The 14,827-nt window shown below is 43.2% G+C and overlaps 1 protein-coding gene across 8 annotated transcripts in view; it reads right to left on the bottom strand.

The window, feature by feature from the left end:
- The window catches only part of PCNX1 (pecanex 1), a 129,437-nt gene extending 115,053 nt beyond the window's left edge, over window positions 1-14,384 (bottom strand). For 5 of the 8 annotated variants that reach the window (XM_075129655.1, XM_048852378.2, XM_075129656.1 and 2 more), the window contains exons 1-2: window positions 14,118-14,384; window positions 1,925-2,133 (exon numbers count right to left, since the gene is read on the bottom strand). In XM_075129655.1, the coding sequence (XP_074985756.1) occupies window positions 1,925-2,133; window positions 14,118-14,270 (362 nt within the window). In that variant the 5' untranslated portion in view covers window positions 14,271-14,384. The remainder of the gene's footprint in view (window positions 1-1,924; window positions 2,134-14,117) is intronic. The other 3 variants (XM_048852382.2, XM_048852383.2, XM_075129658.1) reach the window with 2 other exon arrangements.
- Between the last annotated feature and the right edge of the window lie 443 nt (window positions 14,385-14,827).

The following is a 14,827-nucleotide window of genomic DNA, read 5'->3' as shown; positions in this document are numbered from 1 at the left end:
ACAAGAGTCACAGAAGCAGATATGAAGTTATCATACAAAGATGGGAAGAAAACTTAATGCAAAAGCTATGTCCAGAACAAGTAGTAACAATGAGACTAGAAGTTCGAAATTAAGAAATGAGACTGTCATGAATTAGTAACTTGAAAAGGTCAGGAAAAATTAGCAGTTATTTCAATGTCAACTACCACGATCTTATTTAAATTGGCTAGAAACACTGAGTTCAGCTAGTGACTGTAACGATGAATTAAAGTATAAATGCAGTGTAAATAAGATCTTGAAAGCTTAGTAGCCTGACTGAACAGTAAATTACAGTAAAGCCACTTCCAAGGAAAAACCAAAAAAGTAACTTTATTTAAGAAGTCAGGAATTTTCTGATCTGGAAGTTACCAGTTTAGGTCCATGAAAGTGAATTGACAACCTGTCATTTTCAAAAATTGGCCTTCTGACTTGGAAACTGAACACACTAGGTGCAAAGCGTTTATTCGTTAGTACCCATCTGCTATGGCCTCTTTGTAACTGTATGCACAGACTACGCAATGTCATGCGTGCACCTTCCTTGACCAATTATTTCCAAAGAATATAAGCTTTTTCAAAAAAGTATGTGTTTCATAGTGATTTGTGCTGAAGTGTGCTATGGCAGAAATTTTTTTAAACTAGTTTCAGATTTACAAGGGGTGTTCAAGAAAAGGATTGAAAGATCCATCTGCATCCCATAAAAGACAGACCCTGCAGTTAATTAGCTACAGCTAGAAACACACAAAGAAGTCAAGTCAGAATTTTAAAACCCTTTTTGATCGAAGTTCCAGTTTCTGAATGGAAACAGACTGTAAACTGCTGTTGGCAGCAAATATACGGCCAGATTGACAGGCTTCTTTCTACATGCTCACTTTCAGGAAACAGCATTCAGCAGGCACCTGAAAGTGCCAGTCTGCAAAAACCAGCTATAAACTTCCAAAAGAAGGAGGTCAGAGCAGTTAATTTTTGAAGTAGTATTACGAGCATTTTTTGGATTGTATTTTGTCCCTCTGAACAAAGGGCATATGGGTAGGGGGGCCTGGTTTGGCATACTAAACCAAAGAATACCAGATATTTAATTCCAGCTATTATGCAGACTCCATTTTTAGCCTAGGCCAAGTCAATTACTACTTGACCAAGTAGTTCCCCTTCCCATGTACCCATCCCAAATATCTGTAGAAGGGGGATAATACTTACCAACTGTAAAGGAGGTTGTGAAGGTTAGCTGGCCAATGTTTGTAAGTCGTAACAGACATAAACACCAAATATGGTCAGTCATGACCTGACCATTACATCATTATCAATATAATCATCATTAGAAGATACTTGCAGAATCAGAACCTTAGCCAAAATTCCCATTTGATTAGATACACTTATAGCCACCTAGAATCCACCGGTAGAGTTGGGTGTTTAAGTGATTTCCTATATTTGGGAAAAGGTGCTTTTTGGAACTATTATTAAGCTAGAAAGCTACCATGTGATGCCATCTCTAAAGAGATGCATCACTATCACTAGTTTGAACTTCAGTTAAGAGCAAACCTAAATACACTCTCCCCACAAAAAAGATTTCCCTGCACAGAGCTGGGAACAGGGCCACTATGAGAGGCACAGAACTTGTGGATCTTCCAGATGGGCAAGTGGAGAGTATGGTGTTACATATTAAACTCCACCCTCAAACTCACAAAGTGACATGAAATAAGCTACATTTCAGGCAGCTGCTGTTCCTGATTGACTTTAAAAAGCTATCTGACTCCCTGAAACATCCGAAGTTACAGATACAGGTAATATCCCCACAGGTTTTTCACATTACCTTGATTTACGAGTTATCAGCCTGATGAGGACTACTGTTACAAGTAAGTAGTGCATGCAGAAACAGCTTTGACCATGTAAGCAGATGCAGCTCTCTTACCTGGGCCCATTGCTGTCTGTTCTCCTGGTTGAAGTATTGCCTTGTTCAGTTTTTGCACCCCTGTCCATATGTTGTTTGGCATTCCTCTCCACAATTTCTCCCTCATCCAATGCCCTGTGCAAACGGTAGTTCACCATTTTCAGAACAATGAAGAGAGCTGCTATCACTGGACAGTAGACTGCTACTATCACCATTGAAGAAGGAAGGGCCTTTCAAAAGGAAAATTAAAAAAAATGAAGTGGATTCAAGAGATGTTAAAGACAAGATCACCAAGCATGTATAAAATTGTTGGAGTGTGTAGTAACAGAATTTTATTTGTGCCATGTACGCTTTCATCATTCCCCAAAACCAATTTTTTTTATATTTATATATATATATATATATATATATATATATATATATATATATATATATATATAAAAAGACACATAGGATATCAGCATGTAAGACTTGTTTCAACTAGTTTTTTCAAACCTGAAAAGGGGACTCAGGTGGGAATCAATTTACAGGGTGCCAAGAGTGGACATGGAGTGGGGATGACTGGGCAGCAAGGTCTCATGATCAATTTGTTTTCGTCAATGAAAAGCAGCAACCGCATGTGAATTATGGAAAGAGTTTGGGGGGTGAGGTGAGGGAGGAGGAAAAAGATCCTGTTTAGATAAGTTGACTAATCAAGTCAGAACACAACAGCTACTCCCACATGCTAGACACCAGTATGATGGCAGCCTAACATGTTTTCCTGCCTATGCAGAAATATTGTTTATATCATACTGACTAGACACCAGAAATTAACCTGCAAGACTGCACGGTTCAAGTAACATTTGTGCTGCAACAGCTATACATTCCCAGAAGGAAGTAGAAACACAACAAAGGTGATCTGGAAAGGATTTTTCACATCACCACCACACACGCGTTGGTCTGATGCGTAAAAGAGCTTGACATTTTTTTTTCAACTTATTCCAACTGAAGGATGAAAAATGAGAGCTGATCTTGCCAGGTTTTGCTGAAAGACCAATAGGAGGTCTCCGGGAACTCTGCATCCGATGTTGTATCCGATGAAGTGAGCTGTAGCTCACGAAAGCTTATGCTCTAATAAATTGGTTAGTCTCTAAGGTGCCAAAAGTACTCCTTTTCTTTTTGCGAATACAGACTAACACGGCTATTACTCTGAATCCAGGAACTCTGACTAACTGAAGGAGCAAAGGTGTTCCTCTAGTTTTAACCCCATCTCTCAAGGCCATGTCGAACATAAGAGCCTGGTAGAAGTCCAGGCACAACCTAATAACTACTTTTTAAAGATGCTCAAAAGAGATGAGAGGAATACCTCTGCAGTAGAGATATACAGACACTTCCAACCCCCACCTCTCTGGAGAGTTACTTTTGCTTGTTATTCTGTAACTTGTATTTCCCCACCCCCAAGTTTTTGACTTCTAACCTGCCTTGTTGCTCTTGCTGAAGCTCTTTAAATCTTTAACAGACCCAGTAGAACTTCAGCAGCAGTAAGAGGTGCTGGAATTAGCAGAGGAGTTAGGAACTTCCTACCAGTAAGTAATTAGTCAAGGGAACCGATACAAGCTTTTCCCATTTACATACGTGTTGGTAGTGACGCTGCTGCAAGAACTTTAAACTGTAACTGCAAGCATCAACAGGTCCCAATTAGAGAAAGACAGGAGTTAGAGGTGTGGCTGATAAACTCGCTTTGAATGTTTGAAAACAAAATAAACAGGTCAAAAAGAAAATTTTACCATGAAATTGATTCACTAACTCAAAATATTTTAAAAACTTGTCTGGAGCAGAGTAGCTTAGGTAGGGGTCCAAAGTTGAGGGGGTTTTTTTGTTTTGTTTTCTTAAAGCGTGGTTGAGTTGCGCAAGAGAAAGAACTTCGTTTTAGGCCATGACATCAACATTTAAGTGTTTTCAATAAACTTATCCAGAAGTTACTTTAACTAAGCTACAATCATAATCACTAACACGTCACTAACAATCTATTGATTAATTAACCCACTCCATGGAATTCACTGCTTTTGTTCAGTTAGAAAAAGACTGCTTGTAAAAATAGATTTGCAAAGGCAATACACTTGACTTTTGATCTAGATTCTTGAAGTCCTGGGGGGGGAAAAATAAATTGTGCCTGTGCCAGACTTAAATATATTTCTGGTTAAGCAAGCCTGTAAAGATCAGCCAAACAAATCTTAGAAGCAGGATCCATAGGGAAATACATTTCATTTTCTACTTTGAATTAGAGGACAAGTGACGGGTTCATATTAGCAGCCATTGAAAAGGGACAGATAATAAGACAGAAAATATTTTAATGCCATAAAAATCCATGGTACTCACACACCTTGAAAACTGGGTGCAGTTCTGGTTGCCCCACCACAGAAAGATATACTAGAATTGGAAAAGGTGCGCAGAAAGGCAATCAAAATAATTAGGAGAGATTAAAAAGACGGACTGGTCATCTTAGAAAAGAGATAACTATAGGGGGAGGGGGAAAATATGATAGGACTACAAAATCATGAATGGTATGGAGAAAGTGAATAAGCAAGTATTAGGTATCCCTTCACATAAAACAAGAACTAAGGGTCACCCGTGAAATTAACAGGCAGCAGGTTTAGGGAGACCGGGAGGGGGGAACAGAAGGAAAAACTTTTTCCACACAACACAGTCAGCCTGTGGAATTTGTTGCGAAGGCCAAAAGTATAACTGGGTTAAAAAAAAAAAAAATCAGTTTATGTACCTATTTGCCATGAACAGCCATTAGCCAAGATGATCAGAGATGCAACCCCATGCTCCAGCTGTCCCTAAACTCCAAACTGCCAGAAGGTGGGACTGGACAGCAGAGGATGGATCACTCGAAATTGTCTTGTTCTGTTCATTCCCTGTGAAGCATCTGGCACCGGCCAATGTCAGAGACAGGATGCTGGACTAGATGGGCTAGTTTTCTGCCCCCCATGGCCATTCTTATGGCAACTAACTTAAGGTTTCACAGTAACAGAGAACACTGGTTTAAATACATTCAGCCAAGGAAGAAAGTTATAGATTTGAAATGAAGTGAAGACGAGGGTTGTGTTTCATGACCAAATGTGATAACTAAGATGGTCTATTTCAGTCTGAAAGAATCCAATCATCACATATGTCCTTTATCTCATAACTATTACATTGCATAGCAATTCTTGAAGTTTGAATGGTAGTGCTCATAAAAATGCCTTCTTATAGCGGTTAAAGCCACACTTGATGGAGACAGGCATTGCATGAGCCTTCCTACACAGATCTCACACTCACAATTTTGCAACTTCATCCTGACCTACAAGTACATACACTATTCTAATCCTGGGCCTTTCCTGAGAAGGCTGCCAGTTGGGCTTCATTCATTATGGTCCTATAATGAGAACAAATTCTGATAAAGTCTAACAATGACTTCACAACTAAGGGCTAGTTTACACTGGCAATGCTAAAGCGCTGCCATGGCAGCGCTTTAACGTGCCTTGTGTGGTTGCAGCACAGTTCTCCCAGCGCTCTAAAAAACCACCTCCACAAGGGGTGCGGCTCCCAGTGCTGGTTCACTGTCTACACTTGCACTTTACAGTGCTGAAACCTGCTGCGCTCAGGGAGGTTTTTTTCCACACACCCCTGAGCGAGAAAGTTGCAGTGCTGTAAATTGCCAGTGTAGACAAGCCCTCACTCTCACCTGTGACTGAAACAAAGCTGCTACTTTGGAGAGGTTACATTAGTTTTATTAGCTTTTGTTACTCTGCCTCTTTTGTATAAATAACCCATTTTAAACCTCAGAGAAATCCTGTTCATTAGTTTGTTGCATATATTGCTTATTCTACAATATTTTTGCAGCTCTACTATATGGTACAGATAAAAATCATAAGCCTTTACTAGAAACTGACTTGTCTCTTAAAAGGAACTATTTATTGGTAGGATATACTTCAAAAGATCAAGTAGACAAAATGCAAGAACTGCTTGTTCATTAGATATAGGGTGTGTCAAGGTTCCTCCCCCACTCTGAACTCTAGGGTACAGATGTGGGGACCTGCATGAAAAACCTCCTAAGCTTATCTTTACCAGCTTAGGTCAAAACTTCCTCAAGGTACAAAATATTACACCCGTTGTCCTTGGACTGGCTGCTACCACCACCAAACTAATACTGGTTACTGGGGAAGAGCTGTTTGGACGCGTCTTTCCCCCCAAAATACTTCCCAAAACCTTGCAGCCCACTTCCTGGACAAGGTTTGGTAAAAAGCCTCACCAATTTGCCTAGGTGACTACAGACCCAGACCCTTGGATCTTAAGAACAATGAACAATCCTCCCAACACTTGCACCCCCCCTTTCCTGGGAAATGTTGGATAAAAAGCCTCACCAATTTGCATAGGTGACCACAGACCCAAACCCTTGGATCTGAGAACAATGAAAAAGCATTCAGTTTTCTTACAAGAAGACTTTTAATAAAAAATAGAAGTAAATAGAAATAAAGAAATCCCCCCTGTAAAATCAGGATGGTAGATATCTTACAGGGTAATTAGATTCAAAAACATAGAGAACCCCTCTAGGCAAAACCTTAAGTTACAAAAAAGATACACAGACAGAAATAGTTATTCTATTCAGCACAATTCTTTTCTCAGCCATTTAAAGAAATCATAATCTAACACATACCTAGCTAGATTACTTATTAAAAGTTCTAAGACTCCATTCCTGGTCTATCCCCGACAAAGACAGACTACAGACAGACACACAGACCCTTTGTTTCTCTCCCTCCTCCCAGCTTTTGAAAGTATCTTGTCTCCTCATTGGTCATTTTGGTCAGGTGCCAGCAAGGTTACCTTTAGCTTCTTAACCCTTTACAGGTGAGAGGAGCTTTCCCCTGGCCAGGAGGGATTTCAAAGGGGTTTACCCTTCCCTTTATATTTATGACAGGGTGGAAAAGAGCTTTTTAAACGTACAAATTAATTCAACTCAGCAAAAAAAGTTTTATGTTTTAAAACTGGCTAGACACAATATGCAAATTCGGGCTACTGAACCAAAGATTTCTCCATAAAGTTTATACCTCTGTTTTGGAACAGCCAATACTGGGGCTTCAGGCAATCCAAACTGAAAAATATTTGTTTAAGAACTTCTGACTTTGAAGCATTTGGGTGTCCTAGGAGATTTAACAGGAAGTGTATGACATTTCCTCTGCAGTAATATGTAGAGTGCTACAGTTTGAGTTAAAGTTTGACCAAACTGGAGTCAATACTGAATGTTTTTAGATAGCCTGTAGAACAAGACGCTGCAATATTATTAATTGCAAGAAGTAAGGTCCCACATTTTGTATGCTGCATCTAGTTGTTAGTTTTATTTAAAGCTTAAAGAATAGATAATACTTGAAGCACTAAAAAAGCTGGGCCCAAGCCCAAGATAATTCCAGATTTTTCACTTATATTTCTCAAAATCTGTAAAGACATCCCCCAAGTATAAGAATGACCACACTGGGTCAGACCAAAGGTCCATCTAGCCCAGTATCCCATCTTCCGACAGTGGCCAATGCCAGGTGCCCCAGAGGGAATGAACAGAACAGGTAATCATCAAGTGATCCACCCTTTGTCGCCCATTGCCTGCTTCTGGCAAACAGAGGCTATGGGGGATCATCTCTGTCACCCTGGCTAATAGTCATTGATGGACCGATCCTCCATGAACTTATCTAGTTCTTTTTTGTATGATGCATTTATGACCTCAACTGTTAAGTTACAATAAAGAGTAGGAATAATGGGATTTTCTGAAAAAAAAAAAAATCTAGTTGGGAACACCACCACCACACTAAGTACCACTTAGAGAAAGCAAGCACAAAGTCACAGGGAAAACATCTAACTGAAAGGCATTTCAGTGCCTAGGCTTCCTCACTGTAATCAAGGAACCATACCTGTTTATCTAAAAAGTCCTACCATAAAACTCACTTCTACATTACATTTAAGTGACCAGTTTACGTATGTCTGGCTATTATATCAATTCCAGTTATCTAAAGAGATCTTATAGATACAGACATATTCCGTAAACATGTCCCACACTTAGCAATAATGGGTGAAATCCCAGGCCCAATGAAGTAAGTGGCAAGACTCCCATTCACTTCAGTGGAGCCAAGATTTCCCCCATTTCATTTCTGAGTGCTTTTGTTTTTGTTTTGGATGGGGGAGTGGAGAGTTTAAAATAATATGGGCAGGGATTTGAATACTACATTTACTGGACTAACAGTTAGCATTTATATAATATTCATTTCAAGAGACTTGTACTCCTGTCTCTGGCATGACCTGTAAGACCAGAGGTGGGCAAACTACAGCCCGTGGGACCCTCCTGCCTGGCCCGGGAGGCTCACCCCCGGCCCCTCCCCCGCAGCCTCAGCTCAGCTGCTGGCGCAATGCTCTGGGCAGCGGAGCAGTGAGCTCCTGGGGCAGCGCAGCTGCAGAGCCCGGTCTGACCCGGTGCTCTGTGCCGCACCACCGCGAGCCACCGGTGCTCCAGGCAGCGCGGTAAGAGGGCAGGGAGCAGGGGGGTTGGATAGAGGGCAGGGGGAGTTCAGGGTGGTGGTCAGGGGGTGGAGGGGTGGATAGGGGTCGGGGCAGTCAGAGGGCGGCAAACAGGGGGGTTGAATGGGGGCAGAGGTCCCGGAGGGGGGAGGCAGTCAGAAAGGAGAGGAGGGGTTGGACGGCGCAGCGGGGGGGCAGTCAGGGGGCGGGCAGGGGGGCCAAATGGGGCAGCGGTCCCAGGGGAGCCATCAGGGAACGGGGTGGTCGGATGGGGCAGGAGTCGGGGGGGAGGGAGGGAAGGGGCAGGCGGGCCACGCCTCCCTCCCCTAACTGGCCCTCCACACAATTTCCAAAACCTGATGGAGCCCTCAGGCCAAAAAGTTTGCCCACCCCCGTGCTAGATGATGCTGTGACAAGTCACTTCCCCTTCCTGTGCTGCAGGGCTTGTATACATTTAAAATGCTGCAGTGGCACAGCTCCACTGTCTCCACCTCTCGGGGAGTCTGAAGAGCACTTGTCTATGGGCTGCCCCTTGGGGAGAGGGTGAAGGAGGTGGGCTGCTGCGGAGCCCAGCCCAACCCTCTTTGCCCCCTACCAGCCTCTCTCTTCCAGTAGATGGAGGTTCCTGCCTCATGTGGTGTCTCCAGGAGGGAGCATGGGTCAATGGGCCTGTAGACTTGGATTGAGGCACAGGAATCTAACAGTTGAAATTAACAAGGTTTTGTTTTCTGCTGTATGTATACTGATCATTGAGTATCTGTACATCTCTGGGAACAGAACAGGTTAACAGCTGATGCTAAAGCAACCAGAACAGTCCCACAGACTTTTGGTGCAACAAACTACATCTTTAGACAATGGAGGTATATTTGAACTTAATACTTTGAAGGACAAGCTGCATCCTCTCAGATAAAGTATTTCTTGCCTAAAAACTAAGTTACACTTGAATGTAATTTGATTATAAAAACTTAAGTCACGTTTACCCTCAGAGAGCTTGCTACAAGCAAAGAACTGGAGGGACTTTGTGGCATTTCTAAAATATCCTGTGGTAGGAAGAAGTCCCAAACGTTACTACCCTAAAGCAGCAAAACAAGTGGGAATTTGTTCCTAGAATTTCCTACTGTGGGAAAACACAAGTAGTTTTACAAAAGTTAAATGTAATAAGATCTCCCAGCATTTGAAATCTTTGTTTTAAAAATAACATAGGCTGTTTGTCAGCAAACTACTTTGAAGCTAGTTTAGAAATCCTCTCCTACACATAGTTATGAGCCACACTCCAAAAACAACAAACAAAACAAACACACCTGGTTTCCTCCAGGGATGTTTAACAAATGCTACTTAACTGTGCAATTTCTGCAAAGATACAGTTCCAGAATACCAACAGTAAATGATGCTTCAAAAAAAAAAGAGAAGGATATTCAGGAATAAGATGACCACAGTCGTTCTGTCTGTTTAGTTTATGTCTAGACAACACTTAAAAACGGCAAAGGGTGGAAAAGGGAGAACAGCCAAATATGATTCAATCTGCTTTAACTTGTGACTAATCTTCCTACTTATTCTTGGAACATTTGGCATTTGCTGTTGCATCTTTTGTTTGTCAAAGGCAATGGAGAATTTTTTTCTAACTACCTCAAAAAGAAACAGCTTGTTTGTTTGCTTTTGCCTGCTTTTTCTTTCTATCAAAACACACAGGCAGAAATAGTGCTTAAAGTTTCGCTCAAGGCAAACATCCCTAAAGCACCAACTCATGCTGCAAAAGCTGCACAAGATTCAGATGTTACTCCAATTCCATCAGGTATCAGAAAAGGACAGAGAAGATCCTTTCTAAAGGAGTTTCCTGAATATACATCTTGCTGTTTGTTACAATGTTTATGGCAAGCCCTAGTGACACTACTAATTAGATAAGCTATTTTGTCAAGCATGACTGGATATAGAAAATTACCATAAAAATGCAGAACAGAACAAACTACAACAAGCTTGCACCTCAGCAGAAGACTAAAGGATCTTCCTGCCTTTGCATGGAAATAGATTCCCAATACAACATCCATTTAGTTGTAAACTGGATTAGACTGCTCATCTATTACACACACTGTGGCTTTAAAAAAAAAAAAAAGGCAGCTGTTAATTAACAGCCTCCTGTTTTCTTGTCAGGAATGTATTATTTTTCAATAACGTGAAAAGCCCTTTTCATTTTCCAAAGAACACCAAAATACAAAAGGAGAAGTAATCTCAAAGGCTGTAGTCTTAAAATTTTACAAGATTCCTCCATCTCACTAATTTCTTAATATATTCTAATTACTGATATTGAGTCTACCCTCCTCCTCCACCAAGTTGTAGTGTTTACTAATGAATCTAGCAGCCTGACCTATGACCTCTAGTTCTCCTGCAGTTACATACTCACACTGGGTTTTACCCTGGGGACTCATTCATTAATCCACATACATTTTTCACAAGCCAGCTTCTACTTTAAATTGTCAAAGCATCTTCATTTCCCACATTTGCAGATTAGATCTGACTGTGCCAGAGACCAATCATGTCACACCTAAGTGATCACACTGTACAACTGCTGAGAAATCCATAAACTGAAATATTAATGTGCATCATAGATGACACAGAAGTCAGAATTTGATGCTAAAACATAAAAGTGGTGAGTAGTATACAATGGGAAGCTACACACAGTCTGCCTGCCCTCCTTCCCACAACCCAAACACAACATATTAACATCTAGAATTTTTTTGGATTTTTTAGATGGAAGGCAAGGGGGAACCTACAAAGGGTCATCAAAAAAATAAGAGGAGCTTTTGGGTTTGCAACTCAGCCTCTTTAAAAAACCTAAAAACAAAACAAGATGCTAAATACGAAGGTACCTTTAATAGCAGATTATATTCCTGCAGCATCTATTTCCCCCAGAGGATCCCAAACCACCTTACAAGCTGCAAGGCATAAGAATGCCTTCCCTTACTCCTACGACACAGTCAAGACAGGAGAGCAGACACCACACAGTGCACACAATATATGAATGGACCTTTAGACTATGATCTTTGAAGTATATCCTCTAATTTTAAGAGATGAGCCACAGAATCTTTGCAATTAGACCAGACAAAACCATGGTCAATGTCTCATCCAAAGGTTCTTGTAGACACAGACTGCAAACATTTATGTGAAAATAAAATATTGCAATACCACCTAGATCTTACATAGCACTTTTAATCAAAGTACTTTAACAAGGAAATAAGCCATGTTATTCCCATCTTACAGATGGGGAACACTATGACACAGGGAGGTGAAGTGACTTGCCCAAGGTCTCCCACAGCAGGCCAGAAGCTGAGCCAGGGAACGGAAACCAGATTTCCTTAGTCCCTGTCTGCTGCTCTATAACTGTGGAAATTTACAATATATGAAACTTTTATTTTATCTAGGTCATTATAGCAGCAACCATCAGTTTAAACCAGTTCAGATATGCATTGCAAACCTAAAGGATTCTGTCATCTTTGACATTTCCATGGTAGCTATAGGAAACTCTGACTCTTATTGCCCAGGCTGGCACAGGAGAGCACCTCACTGGCTCTCGGTCCCACAGAAAGAGCAGTAAGTTTAGACAGGTTTCAGAGTAGCAGTCATGTTAGTCTGTATCTGCAAAAAGAACAGGAGTACTTGTGGCACCTTAGAGACTAACAAATTTATTTGAGCATAAGTTTTTGTGGGCTACAGCCCACTTCAGCGGATGCATAGAACATTATATATAGATATATATATATATACACACACACACACACACACACACACAGAGAACATGAAAAGGTGGAAGTAGCATTACCAACTGTAAGAGTCTGATTAATTAAGATGAGCTATTATTAGCAGGAGAAAAAAAACTTTTGTAGTGATAATCAAGATGGCCCATTTAGACAGTTGACAAGAAGGTGTGAGGATACTTAACATGGGGAAATAGATTCAATATGTGTAATGCCCCCGCCACTCCCAGTTTCTATTCAAGCCCAAGTTAATGGTATCTAGTTTGCATATTAATTCAAGCTCAGCAGTTTCTCTCTGGAGTCTGTTTTTGAAGCTTTTCTGTTGCAAAATTGCCACTTTTAGGTCTGTAATCGAGTGACCAGAGAGGTTGAAGTGTTCTCCTACCAGTTTTTGAATGTTATGATTCCTGATGTCAGATTTGTGTCCATTTATTCTTTTGCATAGAGACTGTCCGGTTTGGCCAATGTACATGGCAAACGGGCATTGCTGGCACATGATGGCATATATCACAATGGTAGATGTGCAGGTGAACGAGCCCCTGATGGCGTGGCTAATGTGATTAGGTCCTATGATGGTGTCACTTGAATAAATACGTGAACAGAGTTGGCATCGGGCTTTGTTGCAAGGATAGGTTCCTGGGTTAGTGTTTTTGTTGTGTGGTTACTGATGAGTATTTGCTTCAGAACTGGCCTGTCTCCCAAGATCTGTGAGAGTGAGGGATCATTTTTCAGGATAGGTTGTAGATCTTTATGATGATGCACTGGAGAGGTTTTAGTTGGGAGCTGAAGGTGATGGCTAGTGGCGCTATGTTACTTTCTTTGTTGCGCCTGCTCTGTAGTAGGTGACTTCAGATTGACAGAGCCAGAAGAGTACCCAGAACACAACAAAAACACTAACCCAGGGACCTATCCTTGCAACAAAGCCCGATGCCAACTCTGTTCATGTATTTATTCAAGTGATACCATCATAGGACCTAATCACATGAGCCACGCCATCAGGGGCTCGTTCACCTGCACATCCACCAATGTGATATATGCCATCACATGCCAGCAATGCCCCTCTGCCATGTAACTGGCCAAACTGGACAGTCTCTACGCAAAAGAATAAATGGACACAAATCTGACATCAGAAATCACAACATTCAAAAACTGGTAGGAGAACACTTCAACCTCTCTCGTCACTCAGAAACAGACTTAAAGGTGGCAATTTTGCAACAGAAAAGCTTCAAAAACAGACTCCAGAGAGAAACTGCTGAGCTTGAATTAATATGCAAACTAGATACCATTAACTTGGGTTTGAACAGAGACTAGGAGTGGCGGGGGCATTATACATATTGAATCTATTTCCCCATGTTGGGTATCCTCACATCTTCTTGTCAACTGTCTAGATGGGCCATCTTGATTATCACTACAAAAGTTTTTTCTCCTGCTAACAGCTCATCTTAATTAATTAGCCTCTTACAGTTGGTATGGCTACTTCCACCTTTTCATGTTCTCTGTATGAATATATATATGTTCCATTCTATGCATCCGATGAAGTGAGCTGTAGCCCACGAAAGCTTATGCTCAAATAAATTTGTTAGTCTCTAAGGTGCCACAAGTACTCCTGTTCTTTCTGAAGAAGTTTAGAGTAAATCCAAGTGGACTCTCTCGTCTTTCCCGCACCTGGGAATTTTAACCATAAATGGAATTAAGCAGGAAGGGCCCCGCCGGAGCTGGCAGGGACGGGGCCGTACACTCCCAGCCCCCGCGGCTAGGGTATTCACGAGGCTTCGGCTCGGATTCAGTCTCGGTGGAGCAGAAGCAGCCCGAAGAGCTCGCGAGCAGCAGACGCCGCACCCGCGAGGGGGGGGGAGGGGAAAGCCCTGACAGCGGCAGCGCCCCGGCAGACGCAACCACTGCCCCGCACGCGCGCACGGAGGGGTGGGGGCCGCACTCACCATGTAGAGGGTGAAGGGGAAGCCCAGCAGGAAGAGCCACAGATACAGGTGCAGCGCGTTAACCCCGGCGCCATGGTGCGGGTCCTGGTACCAACCACCGCTTAGCGCCGCCCACACGCCCTGGCGCAGGATCTGCAGCGCCTGGGAGCCCATCGCGGCCCCGCTCCGCCGCGCCGGCCCCGCTCTATCCGCCCTGCGAGCCCGGCCAGAGCCGCGTCCCGCCTGCACCCCGCGACAGCTCGCCCGCCCGCTGCCGCCAGTACCGCCTCCCCCCCGCCAACGCCGCCGCCATCTTAGGTCCGGGCCCCCGGCCGCCCCCGCGCCGCCTCTGGACCGGCAGCCCCTGCGGCTGGAGCGGCCCGCCCCTCTCGCCGCTGCCAGGGAGAGACAACGAGCGGCGCTGCCTGATAGAGCGGCGGCCCCGGCAAAGCCCGCCCCGCCTGGGGTGCCCCCGTGCGGCGTGGAGGAGGAACAGCACTTCTGAGTCAGCAGCGCAGGGGCTGCCGCTTGCCTCGGCCAGGAGAGCGTGCAGCAGGGCCGAGGCTCGGAAAGAGCCGCCTCACCTGGCAGTACCCCCGTCTCCCTATGCCTAGGCCCCATGGGAGTAGCTGCTGGCGGGAGGGTGACAAGAGGGTGTCGTGGGCCCCTTAGTCACCGTGATAATGTGGGCAAGGGCTGGGGGTGGAGGAATCTGGTTAGTGGCAGTTTTC

The sequence above is a fragment of the Caretta caretta genome, chromosome 6, assembly GCF_965140235.1.
Source record: "Caretta caretta isolate rCarCar2 chromosome 6, rCarCar1.hap1, whole genome shotgun sequence".
Taxonomy (NCBI): Eukaryota; Metazoa; Chordata; order Testudines; family Cheloniidae; genus Caretta; species Caretta caretta.
Note: the sequence above shows the minus strand (reverse complement) of the source record. Positions and strands in the feature narration are given on the sequence as shown.